Here is a 27861-nt window from a genome sequence, read left to right on the forward strand (position 1 = left end):
CGGACGCGACGGCGCGCATGCAGCGCCGCGTATCGTCGGAAACGAGTGGGGCTGGCCGAGGTAGAAAGAACGAGGAGCGCATTCCGAGGTGGTGCAGTTTCGCAGTGTCGCGTAGAGTGTAGTGTTTTTCTTCCTCTCTTCATCCCTCCTCGTTTCCGCGCGTAAGAGTGCAGTGTGCATCGATGAGGCCGCCTGTAGTACCATCCCCCGATGACCGAGTAGTGCATTAGGTAAATTCGCATTTGCATACGAATAATATACTTGTACACACGTACACGACCGCGCCCCGCGCGCGCTGATCGTAAAGCAACTCTTGAACGAACATAACCACTACGCACTTATTGCGGTCTGCGATACGCGGGGACGCTCTTCGACGAGCCGAAGTCCGTTCCGTGCGCCATCATACCAGACACGCCGGCGTGGCCTCGACGTTGCTCGATGTTGGACGCGCGCGCGCGTGAATCGGATATATCTGTATTTTTGTCTAATTAATTTGGAAGCTGCAACGACTGTGATTATGTGCAAAAGAAAAAGACACGAATATAACGGAGAGGAAAGACAACTGTTCTTTCTCTCTCTCGCTCTCTCTCTCATGTGAACTGCTGCAGCGCTCTCTGTTTCTCTTCCTTTTTTTTCTTTCTTTTTCGTTCGCTGGGTCATTCTCGTATGGCGTCGGATTAAAGCGACAACGGCAACGCTGTACCGGCACGCGCCATGCGAGCGACTGAATAATGATATATCCACCCCTCTCGCCTCGCGCTAATCCGTTAGACTTTGTATTCGGTTGATTATCGAACGCTAAGGTAGTTCCTGTAGGTAATTTGTGCACCGTTTGTGCAATTGATAGGAGGTGGTACCGACTTGCGTCTTGGGAGCGTTCGAAACGCTTGTGGTCGGTCGAAACGAGTCGATACGAGCCGGCGGGAACGACAGAGACGCGCGCTGCCATCGAACGATCGGTTCCCGTTAAAGTTTAGGTGCACTTGGGTTGCACTAACTGTCCGGGTTTTGAATATGCCGTGTCGGTAGTGTTAACACGATATTGTTTTCTCTGTTCGCACGATCTTACTCGGATAAGGAAAATGGAATGGCCTGGCTTTAACTGGGTTTTCAACGTCGCCCCAACTGACATCTGTTCCTTGTCCGTCCGGTTGTTGCATTAACAAATTTCAAATAACTTTTTAGTTCATATATAGCGATTATTGTTTTGAACGCTTGTCTGTGGTATATATAGTGGATAAATTATTAAAGCGAACAACAATGTAACGCGTGTCGATGTAATTAGTACTTGAGCGCTCAATCGGGTTCAATTCAATCATGTCTGTCTCTATTTTCGTTCCTTTGATTTTTCCTTTCGCAAAAACCACACGTGGGGAAATTCTCAAAAGCGCATCGTCATGAGAAATCGAATTAATTTTCTCTCTCTAATAAGCGCGGAATTCCGCGCTTATTAGAGAGGGAAAATGAAAAATGCGGAATTTAGCGAGCGACATTGATGTAACCTGGTCACCGATAGAAACCGGTTATTTGATGAATTATTATCAAGAAGAGAAAGAGAGAGAATATGAGAGAGAAGACAGACATCAGAAATTAACTCTGCTTCAAGTTTTTTGCTGCAACTGTACTCTGCTGCTTTTAGTCCGACGATTCGCATGCATCCGAGTGTCTTTTTCCACGCGTTCAATACGCACTGCGTATTTCCTCTTACAGCGTATTGCGAACAATACGCGTTTTCTTGCTCACATTCTCCCTCGTATTTCAGAAGAAACTCGTCGAGACACTGGTTTTCAGTGTGACGAATTGTTTTTCACGTGACGTATAAATTTATATTTAGAATCCAAACGTTTGCAACAAAAAAAGTCGAGTTAGGAACGGAAGTCGTAAAATACGTTGATATATTTCGCGTTAAGTGTTTTTTTATATTATGGTAATACAACTTTGAGAGAGAGAGAGAGAGAGAAGTCTAAGTGAAGAGATATCTTCTCGGAGGGGAGTCCGACTCTGTACATAGACACTTGTCACGAAAGGAAACTGAACTCTGAACGGTGATAAGCGATGAGAGTATCTATCGAAGTGTTTGTACTTGCGATTATGCGACCATGACAAAATGGGTTCTTTCACGAGTTAAAATAAGAAAGTGTTTGTAACATACGGAAGGATTTTGTATTTAAAAATAGTTTATTAAATTTTCGCGCTATCTCATGCAAATAACTGTAAAGTTGAATTGTGTCATTTGTATTCATTGGTTTCGATCGAAGGTTCACCGAATTACTGGATGTTGATTCACTTTTATTTTATTTTATTAAAAAATCGGATCAGATTACAAATTTCGAGGTTTTCGCATTCGCGGACAATTATGCGCGATAAACTAGTGAACTATGTACAGAGCTCTTCACGATTATATAATCAATTAAACAACTGGCGCTATTATGCAAATTAAAGGCGTCGCTTGCTTTTTTTTTTTTTTTTTTGTTGTTTTTTTTACCATTTTATTTCAACGCAGAAATATCCGAGTGATTAGTATTTCGCGATAGAAATTAGAATCGAAACAGGAAAATCAAACGTTGAAATTTGAACTTCTGAGAATCGAGTAACACAATACGCGTGTCTTTGACAATTGAATGTAGAGATTAACGTATCAAAGAAAAGTGTCATATTGGTTGCACAGTTTTGTTTCTTTCCAACAACTAGTTGACGAGAAAACTAGATCGCGAGCCTTCATAAAGATTCGTTTATCATCTGAAATTACATCGGCGATATCTTGCGCATCCAGAAGTTCATCGATCGATTTCTCGCAACTCATTCCGCAAGTTTTTTTTAGCTATCGACTTTAATTCTATATGGTATATAAAATAAAACAAATTATATAAATTGATCTCTCTGTGCGCGATTCTCTATTCTCGAATTATTCGAAAAATTAAATATTCCATTCTAGAACTATTTTGCAATTGCGCGTGCAACGACTTCGTGCTTTGGACCGAGACCTATGAAGAGGATATTAATACGCAATTAAGAGAAGAGAACTGTCAGTGAGATAACAATAACTACCAGTTTGCGCGACAGATCTCTGAGTAAAACGCTTCGTAAAAAAAAATTCCATTTGTATTAAACGCACACGTGTGAATAAGTAATTCTGGAACACAGATTACGCTAAATTCCGCAGTCCAATTGCGAATTTCCGTAGAGCGGAACGATGGCGCGATATCGTCTGGAGCGATCGTTTAAGGAGAACAACAATATGCTCCGTTTCCTAAATGCGTTCGCGCTCATGCACGCACACACACTTACAACGTTTCCTGTCACTTTCTTTCGCCTGACAAACTCAATTTTTCTTAAACTCAATTGAGTTCTTTTTGCGTTATCTATAGTTCCGAGTTGTAAACATCGTTATACAGTCGCTATGAACAAAAGAAATACAGACGTAACGCGACAGCGTGTGTGTGTGTGCGTGTGTACGTGAAGAAGATAAAATTGCGAGATGGAACTTCTTGCGCGACAGCTGTGCAACAAACAGCTTTTCAAAATATACACGGAAAGCATAATGAGCATAAGTAGGACGAAAAGTAAATTTGTACATTTCTGCGCTCGCGCGAATGCAAAAGTAACGCGGCTACAAGTTTGCGCTGCGACTTTGAAAGTTGATGCACGGAACTAGGAGTGACCAAGTAACTTTTGCACAAAGCTGTCCGTGAAATGCGATAAACGTACGCAGCTTAGAATACACACGTCGTAACGCTCCGCGACGTTAAATCGTTTAGTTTTGTTTTTGCTTTGTACTGCCACGTTACATACTTCCATAATTCGTTTTCTATGAGATAGTCTACAAATAATAAATGGTCTACTAACTTTGATAGACGTGTGTCCACCGATCTTTTCACTGAAAATAAAATCAATAGATCCATAAAATTCCTTTAACTTTTGACATATATCTCGATGTAGATTGCGGAGTATTAAAAAAACACGTGGAAATATATTTTGTTTGAAATAGACATATCGCACACTTTTGATCGGTTTAAAACTCCAAAAATTGTATAAGGTAATTTCGTGATTTGAAGCGCGGATGTGCTAGAAACTTTGTTTCTGCGTTTGTTTTGTTGCAAACGTGTAACTTTTCCTATTAATTTTGTATTGCGAACGAAAAATTGCGACGCTGATAATTTTCATATGACGTACAAAGTTCCGATTCTTGTACACATACACGTATGTATGTCTGTGTGTGTGTGTGTACCAGAACCGCGCTCTGCAGTTCGTAACGGACCGACCGTACAAACCTGTCTCGTAGGAGCCCCTCTCATTGAAGAAAGGAGAGATATAGAGAGGTGCGGTTGCGAGCCTCCTTCCTTCACGGAGGGAACAGGAATATATCTCGGGAGAACTTCTCGCCAAGCTTTGCAGCGGCCTATCGATCGGCTCGACAGTAGCTGTAATTAAACGTTAGACGATAGAAAAATAATATCGCGCCGCGAGTGTGCCGCTTGATCGCCTCTTGCGAATATTCTCGTTTTTTTATTAACCGTGTCTCTCGCTTTTCAAACGATTATGCGATGTGAAGAGAATTGGCTTGAAAGATTCGTATGCGTTCTCGCGCGTGTCTGCATTTTCTTTTTTTCAAAACTTGACGATTTGAAATAAAATACACACACATTGCATATGTTTTGGAAATGTTTTTTTTTCTTTTCTATATTTGTCAAACACGCGAGAAATTGAAAAAAACTGCTGCACATTCCGTTTTTTTTTATTTTTTTTTTATTTTTTCAAAGAATCGCGCGAATGCTTTATTCTTCTTTTCTACCGAGTGAAAGTGTCTCAGCGCTCAAAGTGAGATTCACTATGAACCGGGAAATTGATGTTTATTTCTCTCGTATTCGCAAGAATTATGTGAATGACGTTATATTTTCTATACATTCCGCAATAAGAACGAGAAAATATTATAGTCGTGTACTTTATCTTCATATTTCGCTGAATAATCTCATTTATCAACTGTAAAGCGAAATATTTGCAATAAGCAAAATGAGCTCAAGACTACACGGTAAATTCAGCAGCTAAGCATCCGCTTAAGTAAGATTTAAAGAAAAACGCGACATTTAATGCGTAAAGCAATTCGATTTTTATTCGAGGAGAATCATCAACGTTTGCGAAATTTCGATCTATCAATAGTTTTAGAATTCTCGTCGCACTTTATTTTTTAATGTTGAAATTCGATTCTAAAAAAATGTTCAACTTCTTTCACTAATGAGCAATTTGTCAAAACTTTCATGTTACAACATAAACAAATTATAAATACGCACTCTTAATTAATAAATTTACTTTTAAACATTTATTGTTAAAATATAAACAAGAATGGCATTGTTTTTAATTAGAGTGTAAATTGATCTTGTCTATTTTTACATGTTTTTTTTACATATTCATATGTGTTTCTATTCTACTGTATTTTCATGAACCAATTACTTTTTTTGATTTTAGTACACGACCTGAGCATACCTGGGAACGCTTGAGAAGCACGTCCCCCGATACTCCCCCGATCAAAATCACTCGCCTAACCTTTCCCCTATCCTCCTCGCCCTCCTCCGCACCCCTCCCTTCCGCGAACGTCAAGAAGATCTCTCATCAAAACCACAGGACCCGTAACTACGCGATGGACGGCATGGACAACAAGCCGGTGTTGAATGATGATCCCTCGGTCACCCTGACCATCCGCTTGATCATGCAGGGCAAAGTAAGCCACACGTTCATAACAGCGCAGTAATAATTTCGTCGAGCTTTAACCGATTGCTCGTGTGTACGCTTGTTAGTTTTAATTTTATTCGTTTAACATGTATTGCATTTACGCAATTATTTCACAGTTAAATAACTACAATGCAATAAACAGAATGTGGTTTTGGATTAGCATTAACAAGATGATTACTTGTTATGATTCGCTATGTAATTAGAGAAATAGGACAGATTAAACACGTATACACGTATGTGCGTTGTGTATATGTTTGTTTGCAGGCACGTATGTAGAGATCTTGTTGTATAAACAGTCTTCTGCACGGAGTATCAGCTGTTATTGGTTTCTCAAAACGAGCATTAGCTCGTATTTCAGACACGTGTATTTAATGTTTTGAACATACTCAAAATTTTTGTTATTTATTTAACGTGCGTGAAAAACACATTGCACTGCTTAAAAAATATCTTACTTAGAACTTATTTAACATTAGATAAAGAACATCATTACCGGTTATCGTTTTTGGCTATATGACAATGTTAGAATTCTGAGAAAAGCTCATAATTATTTGGCTGACATTTACGACGACAATAAATCTCAAACGCAACGTTCGTGGATCATCTTCGTTACTTTGTAATGCTTCTTTTCTTTTTGTGAATTATTTACGTACGTACGTTTTCGACACATTGTGTGCTAGTCACAGTGTTCTGACGTGTGTGTGATATATACGTCTTCCGTTGAAATGAGAAAGCCAGGCCTATTTTATACCAGAGACATTCCTTGCGCGCACTCTTCAAATAATGAGAGTAAAAACTATTTAACGTGATTTTATCAAATTATTTATACCGACCGTGAGTCAATATATTTGAGATCACAGAGATGAAACTTAAATTGATATAAAAAAAAAAAAAACAAAGAAAACGAAAAATTGCAACATTGTATTGTCACAGTTGCACATTCTATGTTACATTAGAGAGTTCTTTTTAAAACAATTTTTTACATGTGTGATAGATTACGTCTTAGTAATTTAATAACAATGTCGTCACTTGTGTTAGTGAGATGTCACTATCAAAGCGACTTGCACAGTCACTCTCATCATTTATAAACCACGTATATACAAGTTGTGCGTTTTTCTCGCTGATCTCATATGAATTGTTTATTAATTTTTCGATTGAAGAACTTTGCACGCGCGTAATCGCAAAACATCTTTGACCGCGCATCTTTGACTAACAACGTATGTTCTGAAACGTACGAATGTTTGGTATTCTGCCAAGAATGCGAAATTATTGTTTTTGCGTAAATTACACACAATTTTTTTTTTTTCTTGTAAATTATCGATGAGATATCTGTCTATGAAGAAATCATATAAAATTCTTTGATTATCGATAAGAATATTTGAGAAAATGAAAAATCCATTTATATAAAATTTTAATTGAGGGTTTAAAGAAGGAGAAAAGATAATTATATCGGAAAAGAGTCTCGTGTGAAAGAGGAGAACGAGGTAAAATATCCTTTAGCGCGATTAGACAATCGGTTTAATTTCATGCTGACAAGAAAAAGAGCTATTGGTGATCATTGGCAATAATAATCCGCTAACATTGTTGCTGCGATTATCTGTGACATTTGAGATATCAAAAATTTAATCTTAGCGATTAGCAGCTGTTCCAAGCTTGCTAATCTTCGATTTGTAAAAAGTAATTATCTCTCATTGGTTTAGTATCACAATACGGAGAATCGCAAACGAATAAAACGTAAGGTAGAAAATAGAGATTGGATTTCTCGGTTTTCTCGTTCCGTGAATTCATTGTGCGTAGCACAGTACAACTCATTGTATGTAGTTAGGTATATAGAAACAGAGAGAGAGAGAGAGAGAGTAAAAGCAGCGCACGCATCATAATTCGATGCATTTATACGCGTATTAAGAATTACGTCACGCGCAAGATCATCGCTTGGTGCAAATTTTCAGAAAGGATTAATCCCCGGAAAACTGCAGGTTTTCCAAACGAGATGATACGAGCGTCAAAATATATATATGTATACAGCGCGTAGTAGGTGATACTCGAACTCTATTCTTGTTTCTAAGAACACACATCGCTCGCCACCGGTTTTACTTGTAATTAATTATCATTGCGCGAGGTTCAATATCGCTTCCGTCATAACACGAGTAATTTAATGTCCGTCGTCTCGCGATAATTAATTGCACTAGCTGCGCGCCTATGTTTCTTTCGATGTACTTTTCGCAATTGCGAAGCACCGCCAAGTTTTACAATTTGGTTGCTAATATCTCGCAGCGGTAGTTGATATCCATGCGGTTGCGATTGTGAGCGCACAGACATCGGAAATGGATAAAGATTTGAGAGAATTTTCAAAAGAGAGAGAGACAGGTTTTATTGGATATCAGAACGCGATGCTGCAATCGAAACGCGAATCCTTCACAACGGATCACAGCTCGATCTAAGCGCGTAGGATAAAGCGTGTTGCATGTAAAAGTTAATACGTGTGTTTTTTTTACGTGTGAGTTTGATGTTCGCACAATAAGCCGCGAAATAACGAGCTATCCCTTTTTGCCGCGACTCTCTCTCTCTCTTCTATCGTCGGGTAACACTTTCTTCGAGCGCGGGTTTCCCAGGCGATGTTATTAACTCTTGTTTAGAACCAACTCTCTTGCTCAATAAAAATTTAAATGATCTCTCCGGCGCAAAAAAATATCTTCACGATACTTTTTATTTATTTGTTTCTTGATCGCGACTATGTCTCCGAGGCTTATCTCTAAAGCTTCATTCCGCGATATTATTTTATTAAATAGATCAGATTAAAGATATATCTGTATATATGTATATATAAGTAACTTGTTACTCCGGATAAAAATGCGATAACACTTGGAGCAAATATTATACGAATATTATACACAACGTATCTTTCCGAGCAGAAAAGCGGATTGCAATGTATGTGATTCTGGTTTGTCTCCAAACGTTCTCATTGATGGCGGATATATAGTTCGAAATTATGGCATAAACGTCACGGATTTCACGGTCGTTTCTTAATTATACGTCTGTTCACCACCCGGCTTGCCAATACCGTGATGGCGGTGTTGCAAAATCTTTTTTTGGAAGCTTTGCAAGAAGCAGATAAACGGATAGAACGGGCGCGCAGCCTCTTTCGCGCGAAATAAATACGTCTGGCCGCATTTTTGGTGGCGGAGAAGCATTATGTCTGCTACACACACACACTAGCAGAGTATGCGCCGCGATCTTTTGGGACAGACTGGACATCGGCCAGGGCCAAAAGCCAATCTGCCGGTGCATCTCGCGGAATTATCATCGTGATTTCATTATCTGAAGGCGCATTATCCCTAGTCGTAACATCTTCCTCATAATGCGAATTTATTCCGTGAGTTAATTTGTTCAAAAATACGCGCTAAACCTAAATCTGCTATGATCACGAAGAAGAATGTATTTTTAATTACAACATTGCGAAGATATTTAGAAGAGAACTCAAGAATCGTTTTCTTTCGAAGCAATGTTCTTTTTTTTTTTTTTTTTTTTTTTTTTCTCAAAGACTGTGACCTGGAAATTATCGTGTGTCAATTCCATTTCAGTTAGTTTTCACATTTTTTGTCTTTAACATTGTTGTATTGTTCAACGGTATCACGGCTGTCATTCGTCTCTATCATTTTGTGATAGCGCTATGACGCAAATATTTGGCCCAAGTTCAAACTTCGGCTTATCTCACTCCAGCCGACTTATATATATATATATAGAACTGTTATCCCGATATTTTTTTATCTTGGCTACATCGCGTATCGACTTTTCCTCAGCACCGGTTAAATCCGAACGTTATGAGAAACGACAATAAATTAATTTTGTTTAATCGGGATACTATCTAGCTTTCTTTGTATGTCGCTCTGTCGTTACCTTCTCGAATTTTTCGACAAATCTCCGGACTCCGGGATTTGAACTGGAGCCAGAGTCACCGGACCAGCCAGTTGGTCACGATTTATCCGCGAGGATCTCAGAAATTTGTTTCTGTTCGCACAAATCGCGAGACATTTAGAAAACTCCAAGTTTTTTTACACCATTTTTTATATCTTCTTTCCAAAAGTAAAAACTCGCACACAACAGCTGTTGTATTGCAGTTACACGTGTAGTAATGCAATATTGTTTGCATCTCGCGCCACGTGCCCTCGCTTTGTATCTTTGTGTGACATGTTTCGTTGGCTTTGTTCTCAAATTGAAATTAACGTTTGAAATATCACTTGTGATAAATGCGCATCTACGGCCGGTACGCTATTATTTCAAATGTTTTCTGCATAGCTTTGTCTTTTGCACCGACAACGCCGAGGTATTTACAGAAGTAGGACAATATCGGAAAACTTTTAATCCTGTTTCATAAAAGTAGGCTGTGTGCACTCAAACTATTGACCGGTAACGTCGAGCTATACATAGGCACTTAAAAGCGTCATCTCCGTGAAGGAACCGCCATGATGTTCCTCTGTGTGTGTGATATCTCTCTCCCTTTCTCCTCCTCCTCTCTCTCTCTCTCTCTCTCTCTCTCTCTCTCTCTCTCTCTCTCTCTTTCTCTTCGTTGTCGGGTTGATAACACGGCTCGAAGCGATTTGTTCTCGAAGATTTGCAATTTCGCGAATTTTGTCGATCGTAGCTGACCCTCGTGGCTGGCACGTCGCCAAGTCTTCTCTCATCGTTTCACTGTCTTCTTCTTGTTCCGACTATATTTGCTACTAGCATACATCTAATTTGTTGACGATGATGCTCGATCTGATCGTGCGTTATCTCGTGCGCCTCAATGAGAAATCGTGACGACCGGTGTCGTCGTCGTCACCGACTTCGCTCGCAGAACGGAAGCATATAAACCTAATTAAGGTTGGCACTTGTCGTGATGTACTTAATGTAATTTTTGCGTCGAAACGTATTTCGAACGTTGTTCGACTTGGACGGAAAAATTTGTAAGACGAATTTTGACAAAACTCTGAAAAGCTGAGGACCGATAAATTTACGAGCAACTTATTCATTCCGAACAGCATTTTTTTCACGTGAAATCATCTAAGTTTAGATAAAAAAAAAAAAAAATAAAGGAATTCTTGCATAGAAGCTTAACGATAACGTTATCTTGAAGTAGATAACATTATGGAAGACGTGATGTCTAAATGAAAAAGCTATTTACACGAGCTATTTACAAATTTGACGTTAATTTTGAATTCCAATTTTAAGTTCCGATTTATTTTGCATTGTAATATATTCTTCTACACGCGACCGATATTAATTGATATATTAAATATAATATTAACATATTTTAGCGGAATTGTCGTCGTTAAATCTGCTAACGCAAATATAATAGAAATTGTTTATTATTTATTGATAGCCAATATGTATACATATGTAATCGTCTTCATCGTAACATATTTATTTTATTGCAGGAAGTTGGTAGCATTATTGGGAAAAAAGGAGAGATTGTCAAGAGATTCCGTGAAGAGGTAAGTGTTAATTATTGCGACCTGTGAGTGTCTTGTAACGAAAAATAAAGAGTCACGTAATGATCGCGTTGTGTCACGAAACGGTGAATTTTGCAAAATGGTAAATTTATGTTTTTGTTCGGATTGATCCATTCTATCGTTACATTTTGGCTGTCTTAAAATTTTTTTAACACCTTGTACGCGCGCGCGCACACACATATATAATCAGTGACTTTTCTGTTCGCACGATGCAGTCCGGTGCAAAAATCAATATTTCCGATGGTTCCTGCCCGGAGCGGATAGTGACTGTTACGGGACCGACAAACTCGATCTTCAAGGCGTTTACGCTAATATGCAAGAAATTCGAAGAATGGTGCTCTCAGTTCCACGACATCCAGGGCAGCGGTGCCGGAGGTGGTGGCGGTGTGTCGAGGCCACCTATCACACTTAGACTGATTGTACCCGCTTCGCAATGCGGTTCCTTGATCGGCAAGGGTGGTTCTAAAATCAAGGAGATTCGCGAGGTTACCGGTGCTTCAATCCAGGTCGCTTCCGAAATGTTGCCTAACTCAACGGAACGTGCAGTAACCATATCCGGTACCAGCGAGGCGATCACGCAATGCATATATCATATCTGCTGCGTTATGCTAGAGGTACGTATCCATGGCGTTAGAAATTGACCGTTCTAGAATCGTTATAGTTTATATTTTGGAGCTTTTAAAAAAATTGCATTTGTTGGTCGAAAATAACTTCAATTTTCAAAGAGAATTGTACAATATGGTATTTTATTTAAAAATATATCTAAAACTACATATATAACATTTATTGATTAACTCCTTTTCCATATAATAACAAGTCAAACTCGTGATGGCGATTACAGGTCAAAAAAAAAAAGAAAATAAAAATGGAAAAAAACCATTTTAGTCCGTTTCGCGAAAAACCTTCACCCTCCACCATGGGTTCATCCGCGTTTTGCCAAATGCATATGGAAAAAAGTTAATTGAGTAGCTATTGAAATGTTCCAATAAAAGTAAAACTCGGATACGATAATGTATAATTGATAAAATAATTGCTCAGACATTCACGTATAAAAATAATTTTTCTCTATTTTATAAAAATATAATATTATTGAACTATATAATGAGCTAGATGACACGGAGACGTTGTATTAAAACTGCAATGACTTCGACCAGTGTATTCGTATTTGTGCATGTGTTTCTTTTTGTTTCAGTCCCCTCCCAAAGGTGCCACGATCCCTTATCGCCCCAAACCCCAAGTCGGTGGGCCAGTGATCCTGGCTGGTGGGCAAGCCTACACCATCCAGGGTAATTACGCGGTGCCCGCCCACTCGGACGTAAGTACAGTATTACCATTGCCCGCGCCCGCTGCCGGGCCCACCCCGCCCTCGCTGAATACCCAAACTTTGACGACCTCGCCCTTCGCGGCCCACCCTTCGTCCTCGGCCTTCGCCGCTTCTCACGGGCACCCGCTCCTATCCACGGCCCATCTTACAACCCCACATCATCCTCTCCACCCGAGCCCCTTACACGCCAGCGTGGCAGGCCTCGCCGACCCCCTGCTGAAGAGTGGACACTTGCAGGCAGCCCTCCCGCCCGCACACCTCGTGGCAGACGCCGTAAGTCTTTTGTTTTTCGTGATCCACCCTTTCCCGTACCCTTTTCTCGACTTGCCTCTGATTTACCCATTTATCTCCCTCCATCGTTCTCTTTCCTCTCCCTAGATAATATATACGAATGGTTTTTCGTTTCACTTGTCTGAAAATCGATACACCTCTGTTCGATGTCTCCGTCACTATATACACGTTCCTTGATGTACCTGGCAAAATTTCAGTTCGGCAAAACTTGGCAGATGGTTCGAAATTGGAATGATTGCGAGAAAACAACCGATTTCGTGTGTTGTTAAGAAACTAGTATTATTGCGAAGAAATTGTGGTATATTTGTCATTTACTTGTATTTATTTCAATATTTACATTCAGTATGTTTTTCTTTATTTTTTTTTTTCATGTAATAATCGAGTAAGAGAAATCCACGCAGTAAGGCAGTGCCCATTTGCAATAATAATAGGATCGTTTCGCGGTTAAGTCGGGTTTGGTTGGCGATTTTGAGATAGAAAGTTCTATAGATTAACGAATAATCAAGTGTAATCACTCGTTCGTTGCAACAGCGGTTACAAACAGCAGTTTGAGTTACAAGTAAGTTATATAAAAAGTTCGTGCCGCGGCTTTGTTAATATTTATTCAATTTACGCGTTTGACTTTGGTTGTTTTTCTCTTTAACCGTCATGCGAATAAATAATTTATTAGTGTTAACTTATTGAACCGAATAAGGTGTAGATTATTTTGAGTTATAATAGAAAATTACTATAGAAATATACATAGTTGCAAAATAAAAAAACAAGAAAATAACGTTTATTTCGAAATATAATTTTAACTCCCTGTGTAATTTGTTTTTACCACATTCGCTGCCCATTTGAGAGGAACACACCACTCACCTGGAAGCCAATATACCTTCACAATAACCGCGTGATGGACCAACTGTACGGTTTCACATTCAGAGTCCGACTGGCTAGCTCACTGAACATAGATTCATCGCGCGTTGGTACGTGAACGGCTACTTGCGAAAGAGTCTCATCTCGCTCTGGCGTGTGATGGGCAGCGAACGTGTTAATTGAACATTACATATCAAAGTATAATTTCGATTGATTAGTATTACAGAAGAAAACATGATTGTTCGCGCACTAAGATTGAAACGAGGCAAAATCATTTTATTTTATAACCTCTGGCTAAACAAGATTCTCGAGTTCCGAGCGTTGGAGTAGAGCGATAGAGATGAACTCGGTGACAAAATAGATTGCAGACAGAATCACAGACAATCAAGCGATCACCACTATACGTGGCGCACATATCGGCATCGTTCTAATTTCCACCAAATGCCGTGACAACTGAAAATATATTTATCGATATGTCTCACTATTGTCTAGGCCACCCTTCCTTCCTCCTCTTGAAGCTCTTTGCTCTTGTCCTCTGTATCTTCTTCCCGCATATATACACCTTGGCATAATATCTTGGCTTTTTGCTCGATGTCCCCGTGCGGTTTTTTTATCCAGGAAACATTTTTCACGCTGCATCTCATCTCGCGAGTTATTTTTAACTCGCGATCAAATGCGCGCGAAAGTCTCTCTCCTATTGTATGTGCTTAAATCTAACCATACATATCGTTTTGTTTTCTTATTGCATGACTTTGATTAAACAAATCTAATGTGATCTGATAAACTTGTAGAATATCACTTCGAAGAGTAAGAAATCACTATTTGATCGTGATTTTTTTTTTTTTTTTGAAACTTTATTAAAAGTACAAAAATTATTCAAAATTTGATTTTTCAGTTATTTAAGAAAAAGATGTTCTTATAGATTAAACTCTTGCAATTGTAACTCAGCGCGAGCTGAATTCTAATTTACAAAAAAAAAGAAACTTTCCTAAAGTTACAGTTAAGTTCAAGTTCGAATTTTAAAGTCTTTGGCAAAGTCATGCGAAACTCATTAGCTTTGCTTTTTGTGCGATTCGCACATGTTCGTGCACGCTTTTCTTTCTGGATTATTTTTCTAAATTCTAAACGTTCACCGCGCGATGCTTCTACAAATTTTGACCTGAGCCTGTATACACGTCGTGTCTTCCTTCGTACGCTTGCGACTGGTAGTGGGTTGATTACTTTAAGAATTGCTTGATCCTTCACAGTGCATAGAAAAATTCGATTATGCATGTTATCTAAAAAAAAGAGTGCGATTGTACGACATGATGCAAGTTTTGATACCAAGTTGCAGCGATACCAGATAAAAAATGGATCTTCAAAATTTCGTATAATATCTTTTTATTTAATTTTATACTTTTACGGTGGGTGATTATTACCCAATTACGTCCGATTCGACCAACTTGATCTGAATTGGCAGTTGAAATATTCACGCGACATTATTTGTTCTTGTTAAATTATTTAAATTTTGACTTGATTTTTATTAATCGACTTAGCAAACATGTATCTTTTCTATTATTCACGTTTGAAAATTTTAAATATAAATCATTTGATCGCAACCTGGTATTTGACGTTATTATGCAGTCGATTACCGCATCTATTATACATCGTTTCATTGATGATCGTATTGACCATTTGTTTCACCGATTTCTACATAATCTATATTTCTTTACTTATATTTACTTACATTGTGTTTGTAATATAAATGATATTGTATTATAGGATTAAGAAAAATGCGATTTTCTTAATCGGTTTTTTCAACTTTTGTATATTTGATGCGTTTGTGAATTTTGCTGCATCGGAATAAATAATCTTGTCTCGTCGATACGGTCATCGTCCTAGAGCGGCGGTTTCAGTCACTCTTGGAGCGAATTTGGGAGCGTTGGCAATAAAAAAAAAAACAAAAAAAAACAAAAAAAAAAAATAACACGGATTTGTTCCGAATCTCGCGTCTATCGATCAAATCTGCTTAGCATGAATGCTTGCTCACACAATGGATTCGTCATAGCTTGTCGTTGGATTCGGTCAGAGAGAGAGAAAAAGAGAGAGAGAAAAAAGACACACACACATACACACACAGACATATGTATTTAGAAGATCTCAGATATTACCGCCACAAGTTTCCACAAAATGATTTGTGATCCAATTGAGAAAGCCAAAGTATGATACCACTAAGTAGTGAATATATATTATGATTTCGAGCTATACAGCGTAGTAGTGGTGATCTGAAAATCCACTTGTCCGGCCGGTCGATCGGCACATGCCATGAAACGTCATCCTAATAAATGCTCGTATAATCATTTGGATCGAAATATTGTTTTTGAAACAGAATGGGAAATTACGAAATCAATATTGGAACATTACATTCTCGTATCATTGTTCTGTTCTATCATTGTTGATTCGCGACAGCTTTAATTATTTCTAAATATTTTGCCGTGCATAGTATCGCGCATAATAATTATTAGCGTTATGCGATTATGTCGTTGATAATTCAATTTAATAAAAAATTTATTTGATCTTTATCAGACTACTAAACCGTCGTATCATCGGATTCAAATTTCTGCCGCAAGTAAAGAGAATTATAAAAAAGATCAATGCAGCTTAGTGAAAATTAAATTTTTTACATTGAATGAAAAAGTTTACGTTAAATTTCAAATCGAATAAAATAAATGTTGGAGTATTACTTTTTTTTCTCGTTTTCTTAAATTTTGTAATATTTTCCAAAAACAGTTTCTTCAACGGGAAAAATCAAAACTAAGAATTTTTTTCTATGACAGCCGGAGTTTTTCATCGAGGCGAAAAAATTTCGAAATCCATGCTGTACAAATGTTTTAACAAAGCATTATCAGGATAACGTGTCGTGTCTCACCTTCTCTTCTCTTTCCTATCTTCTCTTTCTGTGCGCTTTTCAACGACCGATGACCGACACGGAGCCCGACTTCCTTGAGTCCGATTTGCTACCCGAAAAAAAAAAAAATAAACTCTACGAGATATGTGATAAAATAGAGACTTATTTATATCACATAAAAAATCTTTGGATATATTTCTTACGGCTTGAATTGATCTTTTTTTTTTCTTATTCCTCTTTCCTCTTCGATCGATCTTTCTTTTATTGACCGTCAACTTCGAGAGACGTGGCTGAAGGGGTAGGCTGATCGGCCTGAGAAAAATAATAAACAATATGACAAAATCACAACGAACAGAGACATGCATGCGTGGCACGAAAAGAGGTATATATATATAGATTACCTAGGTATATTATTACTATTGCGCTTTATATCTACTTTCACGATACCCTCATCTTTTAATTTCTCAATTTCTCAATCTGCTTGAAAAAAACTCTACGGCTTATAGTACATAATTACTACTTCGCTTCTGTTCCTAGAACACTGTCTCTGATTTTGTGTTTCTGTTTTTCTCTATACACAGTCTTACAAGAAAAATCGTTCCTTACTTTCCTTCTTTTAAATTATAACTTTTCCTTCCCGACGACAACCGAACTTTCTTTGAAAAAAGAAAAAGATTATCTAAAGTCGAGAAAAAAATGCTATTCACGGTCATGTGTTCATGATTTTACTTAATTTCATTTATAATTTTTTTAATGTAATTTTCTTGAACACACGCATTTGTTTCTCGCTTCTAATAATATTCAAAAATTATAAAATTGTTACTTTTCTGATGATATATAGATAAAAAAATATATTTGCATAGAGTTTTTCTTATATAATTTTGTAAGCCTGTGTGTTTAAAAACCTTTTACTTCGTGAGAACTAAAAGTGAGATTAGATTTCTTTTTTTGTGCATACGTCAACATAAACGTATACATTTAATTTTGCTCTTGTCAGATTGTTATGCTACGTTTTTGTTCGTTTTTCCTTTTTATCCTCAGTTATTCACCATTTTTCCTTGGCATCCTTTAGAACAGCATGGCTTCCGGCACTCTTTTAGCTAAGAGTCAGCGACGAGATCGTGTAAGGGTGGGCTGCCCTGTACATTACGTTTCCACTATTTAAGCCACAGTAGAGATCACATGAAAACAAAAAAGGTTCTCCACGAGAAGAATATTTATAAATTCTTAAATCGCAAATCCTACATACAAATCCTATATACACACACATACATATCACACGCTTCTAACTTTCAGATAATTGATTATAATTTTAGACTGTTTATATTTCTTCTTTTCTAGAAGTTTTAGAGCTCTTGAAAAAAATACATATATGACTGTGTAACTCACGCAAGATATATATATTTAAACTTTTATATATATGTAAATGTATTAATTAATTTCAAGAAAACGAAGAGAGAATGAAAATTTCACAACAAAATTTAAGATTTTTGTATACTTATTATATAACACAAGCATATGTATATAAATTTTATATACATATATATATATATATATATATATCTTGTAATAAAACAAAATATCAAAATGAATATTATACGCATATATGTATACATGTGTGTATATATATGTATATATATTACAGCTGCTTGAAATATGTATATATATATATATATATATGTATATTTATATTATACATTAACATATATGTATATGTATATTAAAATCAAAGCTTAGTTTTCATACAGTGAAATACGCTGTATTAGGAATTTTGCACATAAGTTAGTTTAGATTATAACATTGATATAGAAAATGATGTACATGTACAAGAACACGATATACCTAAATACCTTTTCCTTCTGCTTCTTTTCTTTTTTATATTATTTTTTTTAAATCAAAGATAAAAATATCATCAGTAGTAATTAGCAGATATTGTTTCATTGCGCATTTATTAAGTTTTTCCAAAATATTATTTTTTTTTGTTCATGAAATAATTATTGCAGCAAGATGAAATAAGTTAAGACCATTCTGGTGTTTAAGACGTGTTTCAGAATATTTAATCTCGTCAATTTTTGACGGACAGTACATACAACGAAAATTTTTGCTAGTTTTAACACGATTTAAAGATTATATTTATATAATGAGAGTGCAAGGATATAATTGTCTCAACCTCGTTCGCTCTCTCTTTTTGTAATTTTAAGCGTCTTTTTCCCTTCCTTATTTTCTGTGTAATTTCTGCCACGATTTTCGAAGTAACGTGATTCAGGGAACTCACTAGTTTTTTTTATCAATCGCCGTTTTTTTATGTTATGTAAATTGACATTTTCATGATAAATTATATAAAATTATTGTTTGTTTGAAGCTCTCCTAGAAGAATTCTATTTCATTTATTATGATACGTTGATGTTATGAAAAACGAAAGTTTAATTGAACTATAAAAAAAGTAGCTTAATAACTACTTTTACAGATAATCATTACTTGTTACTGGAATCTTTGATATTTTTTAATTTGGTGTGATTTCATTCCATTTGAAACGATAAATTTCTTGTGGAATAATGGCAGCGGAAAGTTATTGGAAGAAAGACAGAAACTTGTACTCTAACAATCTAACAGATCATTTCAGTAACTACAAATGAAACGATCATCCTTAAAACTTTGTGTACCTGCCACGTTGAAATTTTTTGCTCCAAGCCAAAACAATTGGTAGCGATATTGTTCGAATGGTTATCGTAGAGTCTCTCAGCCGTCTGACCGGTCCTAGGAAGTCGGGAAGATCCCTTTCAATTATGTCCGTCGCAAAGGACACAAGACGACAACATCGAGAAATTTCACGCCGCCAACAAATAAACGACGGAACAAGTCTGGGATTGGTCGACGTATCGTCAACTGCGTGCGGAAGATGTCCTTTTCCCTTTCCTTTTCCACACATAGAACTGAATAAGACTTTCTCGAATGAGCCTGTCTTTGAGCTAAGAAGTTTTGCTCGAAATTGAGCGTGACGCGCAAAAAAGCAGACATGTTCAAAAAAATACACATACGTACACGCACACTTTTCGGTGTCATCGTAAATCCTCTCTTCTCGAGCACACTTCGTGCAATTTTTTACGCGCGATCCGTAGTTTTGAACAATATGTCTTTACATCGTTGTTGCAGATGGGCAAACTGGGTAGTAATCCTTTGGCTGGTCTCGCAGCCTTAGGCCTTGGAGGTCTCGCCACACCAGCGAATACGGGTGGTCTTAATCCAGCAGGTAAGTGAACAATTATATTATATCAATTAATTGTCCTTTTGCCAAACAATCTGTTGTTCTTGTCCTTAATCATAACAAGATTTGAATGAGTTATATTTCAGATTTTAATAATATTCTGTATTTATATTATTATACGACCTATGTGTATATTAAAGCTCGAGAAAGAGATTTGACACTTTTCTAATATTTGCGCAATATCAATGATCATAGCATTAGCCGCATTGGCCGGAAGCCAGCTGCGTACGAGTAACACTAACAGACAACAACCAGCGGCGAACAATCAGACACACGAGATGACTGTGCCAAATGAACTGATCGGTTGCATCATTGGGAAAGGCGGTACCAAGATCGCCGAGATCCGTCAGATCTCCGGCGCCATGATCAGAATCAGCAACTGCGAGGAAAGGGAAGGCGGAGCAACGGACCGCACGATCACTATAACTGGGAATCCAGACGCCGTGGCGTTGGCACAATATCTCATCAATATGAGGTAAGTAAACCACGTGGCCTGCACGTCGTTTCTTCGTACTGGTCAAATAACCAAAGGCCGACCTTCGGATCGACGGAGAAGTTTATTCTGTGAAGTTCGTCCAAGATTCGGTCTTTCGGTGTCACTAGTTTCATTTTCCACTAGAAAGCAGTCAGAAACTCGTCCCGGCTACGTTTTACGGTGAATCGCGATTGGCATTTCCTTTGGTTTCTTTTTTTTTATTTTTTTTTTTTTTTATTTCTTTGTCTCCCACCCTCGCATCTCTGCCGACACCGCTTATCGAATAATGTGTGTCGTCGGCGTAGAAAAAACTTCTTGTCAACTTTTCTTCTCCAACCCCAAATATATACAAAACTCGCCGATTCGCCTGTTTGTGTTATTCGTCTCTCACATAATCTGTGCTGTCACTTTAACTTTGTGTTTTAATGATAAGACTGCAAGGGATAGTCGAATCGGCATCTTCCGCAGAGCATCTCCCATCATCATATCGTTTACCATCCCCGCTCAAGGCAACTCGCGTATAGATGACTTATCCATTTGTTTTGTACAAGTAGGTTTGTGTACTGAATAAACTCGTATATACAATTTGTAAACTTTACAAGATTGTTAACGATAGAGAAGAGATTATTCTGTGTGAATTGGAAAATAATAGCTGATGTTACAAGAAAAGTCGTCTTTACTGCGTGTCGCCGCGAGATATATTATAGAAGAGGTGGTGTGTGTTACGAGAGAAAAATGTCGGATACCGCGCGCGCATAAATCTGTTGTGAGATAAATAGAGAATGATTTATTTACGATTGTTTAAAAATTTCTTGAATGAGAAAAATAGCAGATCGTCACGTAACACCATCTCAGTTTTATAAACGTAACAGGTTGTACGTAGTATTAAGGTAACGACACGAGGAAAAGATGTCACAACGGCCGAGGCACAACCAACGTTTGCATACGCAGATACTGGGAAGAACAGTCGTCATCGTCCGCAACGGACGGAAGAGGATCTTAATCCTTTATTTCCAGGTCCTGTTTTCCAGGTCCAGTAACCCTGAGTATCCTGAAGACACAACTCCGCTCAACATCTGTTTTCCTATTATCGCTGGCTGTCCTTTTAAGCAAAAATGAACTACCGACTGAAAGACATAATAATAAAAAAAACAAAAAAAAAAAAAAAGATGCACGAAGGACTGTCGCTCCGTTTAGTGACAATTAATCCCGAACAGTCCCAGACAAACGTATCACAATTCTTCCTTTCGATTCGGTTTTTAATGAATCGTTTTCTTTCTAATCCGATAGGCTCCCGGTAATGGACGATTAGCTTCTTACATTCACGCTTAATACTTACTCGTTTTATTGTTCATACATATAAATATCCGTAGAGTCACAAGAGAACATCTTTCTAATGTATAACAAATGTACATTACATAAACCGATGTATTTATTTGCGTGGTATAAAGAGTTTTTTCTTCGTCCTTACTAGGAACCTTCCATAGCATCTTTACATTTTAGTTATACGCTTCATCGCTGTTGTTACCATCGCTTTAATGTTCATTGGTCGGTGTTCAAAATCTGTTACTTTTTTTTCTTTTTTTTTTTTTTTNTTTTTTTTTTTTTTTTTTTTTTTTCTTTTTTTTTTTTCTTTTTTTTTGTTTTAATTACGCTATGGGACTAATCTACTTGCATCATAGCAATATTATAATGGTGAACGGTACTAACGGTAGTCGTCGATGAGAGTCGAGGACGACAAAATAAAAGTCAGCACGAGCTCGCGATATGTTGTAAGACTTCTTACCAGCCGAGTACAATTCGAATACGTGGGTCGTCACCTTTATCTCTCTCCACACACTTTTGCATTATAATTATAATCCATTTATATTTTATTCCAGATATCATTCACATTTTACTACTGCATATAAATAGCGAATTGTATTTTATATATTTATATTATCATTCATTATTTCTGTATTTTACCCTTTGCCATTGTTTATTACATGACGTATTATCCCAGCACTGCTGTTGGCCAAAATACATTCTGCCACATTTGTCTAATTCCGATCTCACTCTCTTATTCGGATTACGTGACGTACGAGGCAATTATCGACTGTTTACAACCGCGATTAATAGATATAAAATGTCTCTCTCTGTAAGATATAAATCGTAATCTCATTGTGATAATAACATTATGACGCGCGCGACACCGCGGTTCGCGACGTGGCAGAGTGCATGTGTTGTGCCTGGTTTACTTTGATTTCTGCCTTTTCTATAAGCCACGAAAGCTGTTTACTCGTTTTAACTGACATACCATGGAAATTGTTCTAGTCGTAACATAAGCTATGCATGATAAATTCATTGAAATGAAAAAAATGTCCTCTAATGATGATTTTTTGCCTGTATAACGAGCACGTTACATCTAGAAACAATCGCACCGTTCGCGAGTCTACTTGTTTATACTGGTAAACGTGATCTTTGTTTTGTGCAAAATGTTTATGTATGTATTTCAAAAGTAGACTCAGCGAACGTGTCGTTTTATCTTCATGGTGCATCTTCGCGTTTTTTTTCGCGATAAGACGCATTTTGACCGGTTCCAAATGTTCTCCTATTCCATATATGACTCTCTCTCTCTGATTATTGACCGATGCCCGTTATCACGCGCGCATGTCAGTCAAAACTCTTAACCTGTCCAAATATGAAACACGAACATTCGGTCCAAATGCGGCCTGACGCAAAAAAGATTTCCCCACGTAGCCGGTGTACGTGATAATCACGCTCCACAGAGCACTTCTTTAGCGTAACACTCTTTACCTTATGATATACCTATTTAGTTTATCTTTTTTTTTTTGTTTTATTTTTGTTTATACCATTTTATTTGACAATTCTCCGCGGCAGCTACTACTACCAGCTACTACTATTCTACTACTACCAGCTACTACTATTTTCTACCACTATTACTACTATTCTTCTATTCTATATATTGTTACTCTACTTTCACTATATTCTACTACTATTACTACTACTGTTTCTTACTATATACACTACTACTACTACTACTATTACTACTACTACTACTATTACTACTACTACTACTACTACTACTACTACTACTACTACTACTACTACTACTACTACTACTACTACTACTACTTCNTACTACTACTACTACTACTACTACTACTACTACTACTACTACTACTACTACTACTACTACTACTACTACTACTACTTCTACTTCTACTACAAAAACTACTGCCACTACTATCACTACTATTATAACTATTTTATTTTTCATCATTTTGTTTTTTTCTTTTTTTTTAAATCTCTGACACTGTGTGTTTTACTAGAAACGTTCCCGCCCTCACCTTTTTACATTTTGTGTCTTTTCCCCAGTGTCGAACTGCAGAAAGCTAACCTAGAGGCCCAAAATACCCAAACCCCTGGCAGCGGTACCACTCCCGGAGCATCCGGGGCCAGTGCTTCCCCCTCTACCACCACTACCACTGCCTCTCCCTTGGCCAGCGCCATCCCCTTGGCTCAGCTGCTAAGCAAGCCAGGCGCCCTCAACGCCCTATCTAGCCTCACCGCCCTCGGCGGACTCACGGAATTGCTAGGTGGCGCTGCTGGCGCGGCTGCATCCGCGCTACCGGTCCAGACTACCGGCGTACACCGGTCACACAAGACTTTTACACCGAGATTACGTAGTCCAGGCGCACCAGGTCCGACTGACAGCGGCAAGTTCAAGTCGGAACGTACTAAATACAATCCGTACTGAACGCACGGACGAACGATGGAATGCTATCGGAGAAATGCTACATACACGTACACACATCTTCTAGGAGAGACACTTGTGTAACACTCAAAGTAAAATGCGTACGGACGCCAGGGTAGCGAGTACGGATCAAGACTTGGCGAAGGATTACAAATTTTTATTTTGATTATGTAATTGTACTATTATATATATTTAAGTAGGATAGGGACAGTAAATATATAATTGTTTAAAAATAGATAAGCTGGAAATTTTGAAAAAAAAAAAAAATTCTAGAAAGAAATAGCTTAAAATTAAACTTGACGATTAATTTTTGCAAAACTTTTTTGAAAGTAAAGTACTTTTCGAAGGAAGATTATATCTTGTTTGTATATTTTTATTTATATATTTGTTTTTGAAGACTATTGTGCAAAACTATTTTCTAGAATTTTTTGTCAGTTCTCTATTTTCTTTGATAAGGAAAAATAAAAAGTAAATTTGGTGAAAACGTTTGGAGAGTATTTTGTGTTGCGTTAAATCGATTACTCTGATATGATCCGATGCTAAGTCTTAGAATTCACACATAACAATATCGTGGCACGTCCTCCGAGAGTAGGATAATCGAAGTTATATATATACTCTATATATATATATATACACACAAATATATATATATATTTATATATATATACATAGTATGAAGACTGTGAGAGCAAAGCGGTGAAAAACATTAATTGTTAACAATGTGATTCCTTATTCATCAATTTGATTCGGTATTAACGTTTTGTTCTGTATACAATCATGTTGCAGGCTCGGAGGACGCGATCGCTCATGCACCGTCGCAAGACACAATCTCTTTTTTATAAAAATATATAATTATTATAATTATTGTAAAATCACACATTACATAATATTGATATTATTATTATTATTTTATTATTATTATTCTTACTACTACTACTGTTTTGAAGCAAAAACTTTTAGTGTAACTGTTTCAATGTGATTTTTTCCTTGTGACAGTAGACAATAGAAATATAGGATTCCACTGATAGAGGAAAAAGTTTCGCGCGTGCGTGAATGAGTATGTGAGATAATAAAAACTTAGACAAAATGAAGGGAGCTATGTTAAAGAAATCGTCTCTTGAAAAAAAAAATCATGTTTATTATTCTTTACTGAATCGTGTTGCACTATGTCGTAATCATGTAATGTGCTTTGATGACTTGTATGATCTTTTTTCTTACAAAAAAAAGCAAACCGGTTTGCACAATTGTGTAATCGATCGGAAAGTTTATTTACAACACGAGAGAGAAAGAGAGAGCGAGAGAGAGAGGGAGAGAGAGAGAGAGAGAGAGAGAGAGAGAAAAAGAAGGGCGGAAGAGGAGTTAAACTCTGAAGGTTTAACTTTGCGAAACATTATATAACCAATCATCGCTATACGAAGTAAACAATCAAGCTATACATACATAGTCGTATTATTGTAACGATAATTATATTTAATCTTTATGCATCTCTATACGCGAAACAACCGATCTGCATGAGTTCGCGTGTACAAATTATGTTTTTGTGAAATCAAACTAATAAAAACAATACATACAGAAGACGTAATTAGATTTCTAATTTCACGTTTCTTTTAATACTTTGTTCCGTAGCAGAGAAACAATAGCTTTTTTCTAAGATAATTGGAGAAATGAAATTTCTAGTACGTATGCCAGAAATTTCTAGTGTTGTACGCCATATCTCTTTATATGATATACACATTTGAGTGTTTTATTGTTAAATTATAAACGAACAGGAAAACAAAAAAATAAAATTATTACCTTAAAATTGTTATAACTGAAATGAATTGTTATTCAGAGTTTGATGTACGTTTAAGAATTGCAAGAATGTTTTATTGATCAAGGACTTTCTGCGTACAAAGATATATATTTTAGATATATATTTTGTTTAACAATAACAACAATATGAGCTAGCTTTCTCATATTAACGCGATTCTCTGCTATTAATAATAGTTCCGTAATTTCAACTTGATGTTTATAAAATGTTTTCCTCAATATTTTTTTATTAACGCTAGCACATTTAACATATTATTGTCATGCTGATAGCATCGCGTACATATCACTTTTTATTGTATTCTTAGAACATTCAGCATTATATACATTTTTGTAGTCTCATGTCAATTGACAACAAATACGTTATTATTGTTATTAATGCTTAATGTATACAGAAGAATACAAATTGTTATGTACGTGCGATTCATCGTACACACACACACACATACACACACATAATATGTACGTAAGTGTAAGCGTAACCAAGATAGGAGAGAGAAAAAAAAGATGTAAAAAAGGAAGAGAGAGATAGAGAGAGAGAGAGAGAGAGAAAAGAGCGAAAGAGAAGATATATCCATCCAACCAACTGATCCAGGCTCCTGCCCGTTTTTGGTAAGCACCATCCGTTCCTTTGTAGTCCTGTTAATTGACTTATCCTATTCGACCGTTGGTTGCGAAGTTTTTTCTTTCACTTCGTTTTTTAAGTTTTACTTTTTTTTTTTACATTTAATCGCTGTGCGATCTGTTGTTTTTTTTATACCAGATATACGACTAACCATCCTAAAGAGAAACCTTTGTTTCGAGAGAAATTACGTAAAAAAATTTCTAAAATTGTAATATAATTGCCTTCGAAGTTGTAATTTTCTATCCTTACAGTAATAGCTTTATTTTGCAGGTTTAAAACAGAGTTGAATATCTATATAATGTAGCTCTCCGCTAATGGTTCGTACAAAGTTTATGTAGATCGGGCATGCAATTGAAACGCGAACTTTGTCTATGTACAAATACGTTTCAAGAGAATTCTCACTAGAGACTCGTGTTATAATTTTGTACTTCCGCGTCGCATGTTGCTATGTAATGTTTTATTCTCAGGATGAAAGGATCAGTCGTGATGCGCGTTGATCCTTTCCTCCAACGTTAATAATCGCATATCGCAAGATCTTTTATCAATATTATTTTCCATAAGTACGAGGGAAGTTCGTGAGACATAAAAATTTTATATTTCGGCAATGTATTAAACCGCGGATGTATATTGAAAACGATTTTTGATTGTATGTCTGTTACACGCTGATAGCGCGCTGACACTTTCCCTGTATTTATCGGTAAACATGATATCAACTCTAAATGAACGTTAATCTTTGTTCTAACAGACAAACCGAATGTGTTTCAGGATATCAATGGAGACATCGGGAGTGCCGGGAATTCCCGCGTATCATTTCATCCCACCAGACCACATTGTGAAATCGCCCATCCACTAAACGTGGAGTGTTAACGTGGTCGTTATCGTTGTCGAAAGAACGTGGGGCATCGCAGAGTGCGTGAAGTTATCAGTGGCATCTGGAGCTGGGCCACACTGTGTTCAACCAGCTTGCAAATTGATACACTTGCAAAAAAGAAACAAGATATATGATAGTGAGAAAGAAAAAGAGAGAGAGAAAGAAAGAGCGAGCGAGAGAGAGAGAAAGAGAGAGAGAGAGAGAAGGAGAGTATGTATGTGTGTGTGTATGTGTGAGAGGGAGAGAGAGAGAGAGAGAAAGAAAGAAAGAAAGAAACACATACACACAAGTATGTATTCACGTAGCACATTCGCACGTACTCGGTAAAAAGGAGTCTACTTGTGCGCGCTTTAAATAAGACACATGTGTACATCACAATTGAACACACATACTAAACACACGTTTGCAGACACACGTACAAAAAAAAAAAAAAATGCGATACATACATTGCATATATATACACGACGAACGGGATCACATACATAGAAA

The 27861-nt window shown here is 37.1% G+C and overlaps 1 protein-coding gene across 4 annotated transcripts; it reads left to right on the forward strand.

Moving 5' to 3' along the window:
* LOC109853924 (poly(rC)-binding protein 3) lies at positions 1–27490 on the forward strand. Of its 4 annotated transcripts, none has more exons than XM_020426496.1 (8): positions 1–230; positions 5464–5716; positions 11142–11198; positions 11432–11830; positions 12409–12813; positions 19727–19823; positions 20034–20313; positions 23692–25647. In XM_020426496.1, exons 2-8 carry the CDS (start codon positions 5636–5638, stop codon positions 24071–24073), a joined length of 1701 nt encoding a protein of 566 aa, XP_020282085.1. In that variant the 5' UTR covers positions 1–230; positions 5464–5635; the 3' UTR covers positions 24074–25647. The 4 variants fall into 4 exon arrangements, with proteins under 4 accessions (XP_020282085.1, XP_020282084.1, XP_020282086.1 ...); XM_020426495.1 differs by lacking the exon at positions 1–230 and adding an exon at positions 941–1150; XM_020426497.1 differs by lacking the exon at positions 1–230 and adding an exon at positions 949–1150 and having other exon boundaries at positions 12409–12531.
* The last annotated feature ends 371 nt before the right edge of the window (positions 27491–27861 follow it).

This window comes from Pseudomyrmex gracilis, unplaced genomic scaffold, assembly GCF_002006095.1.
Source record: "Pseudomyrmex gracilis isolate BER0280 unplaced genomic scaffold, ASM200609v1 scaffold_56, whole genome shotgun sequence".
Classification (NCBI taxonomy): domain Eukaryota; kingdom Metazoa; phylum Arthropoda; class Insecta; order Hymenoptera; family Formicidae; genus Pseudomyrmex; species Pseudomyrmex gracilis.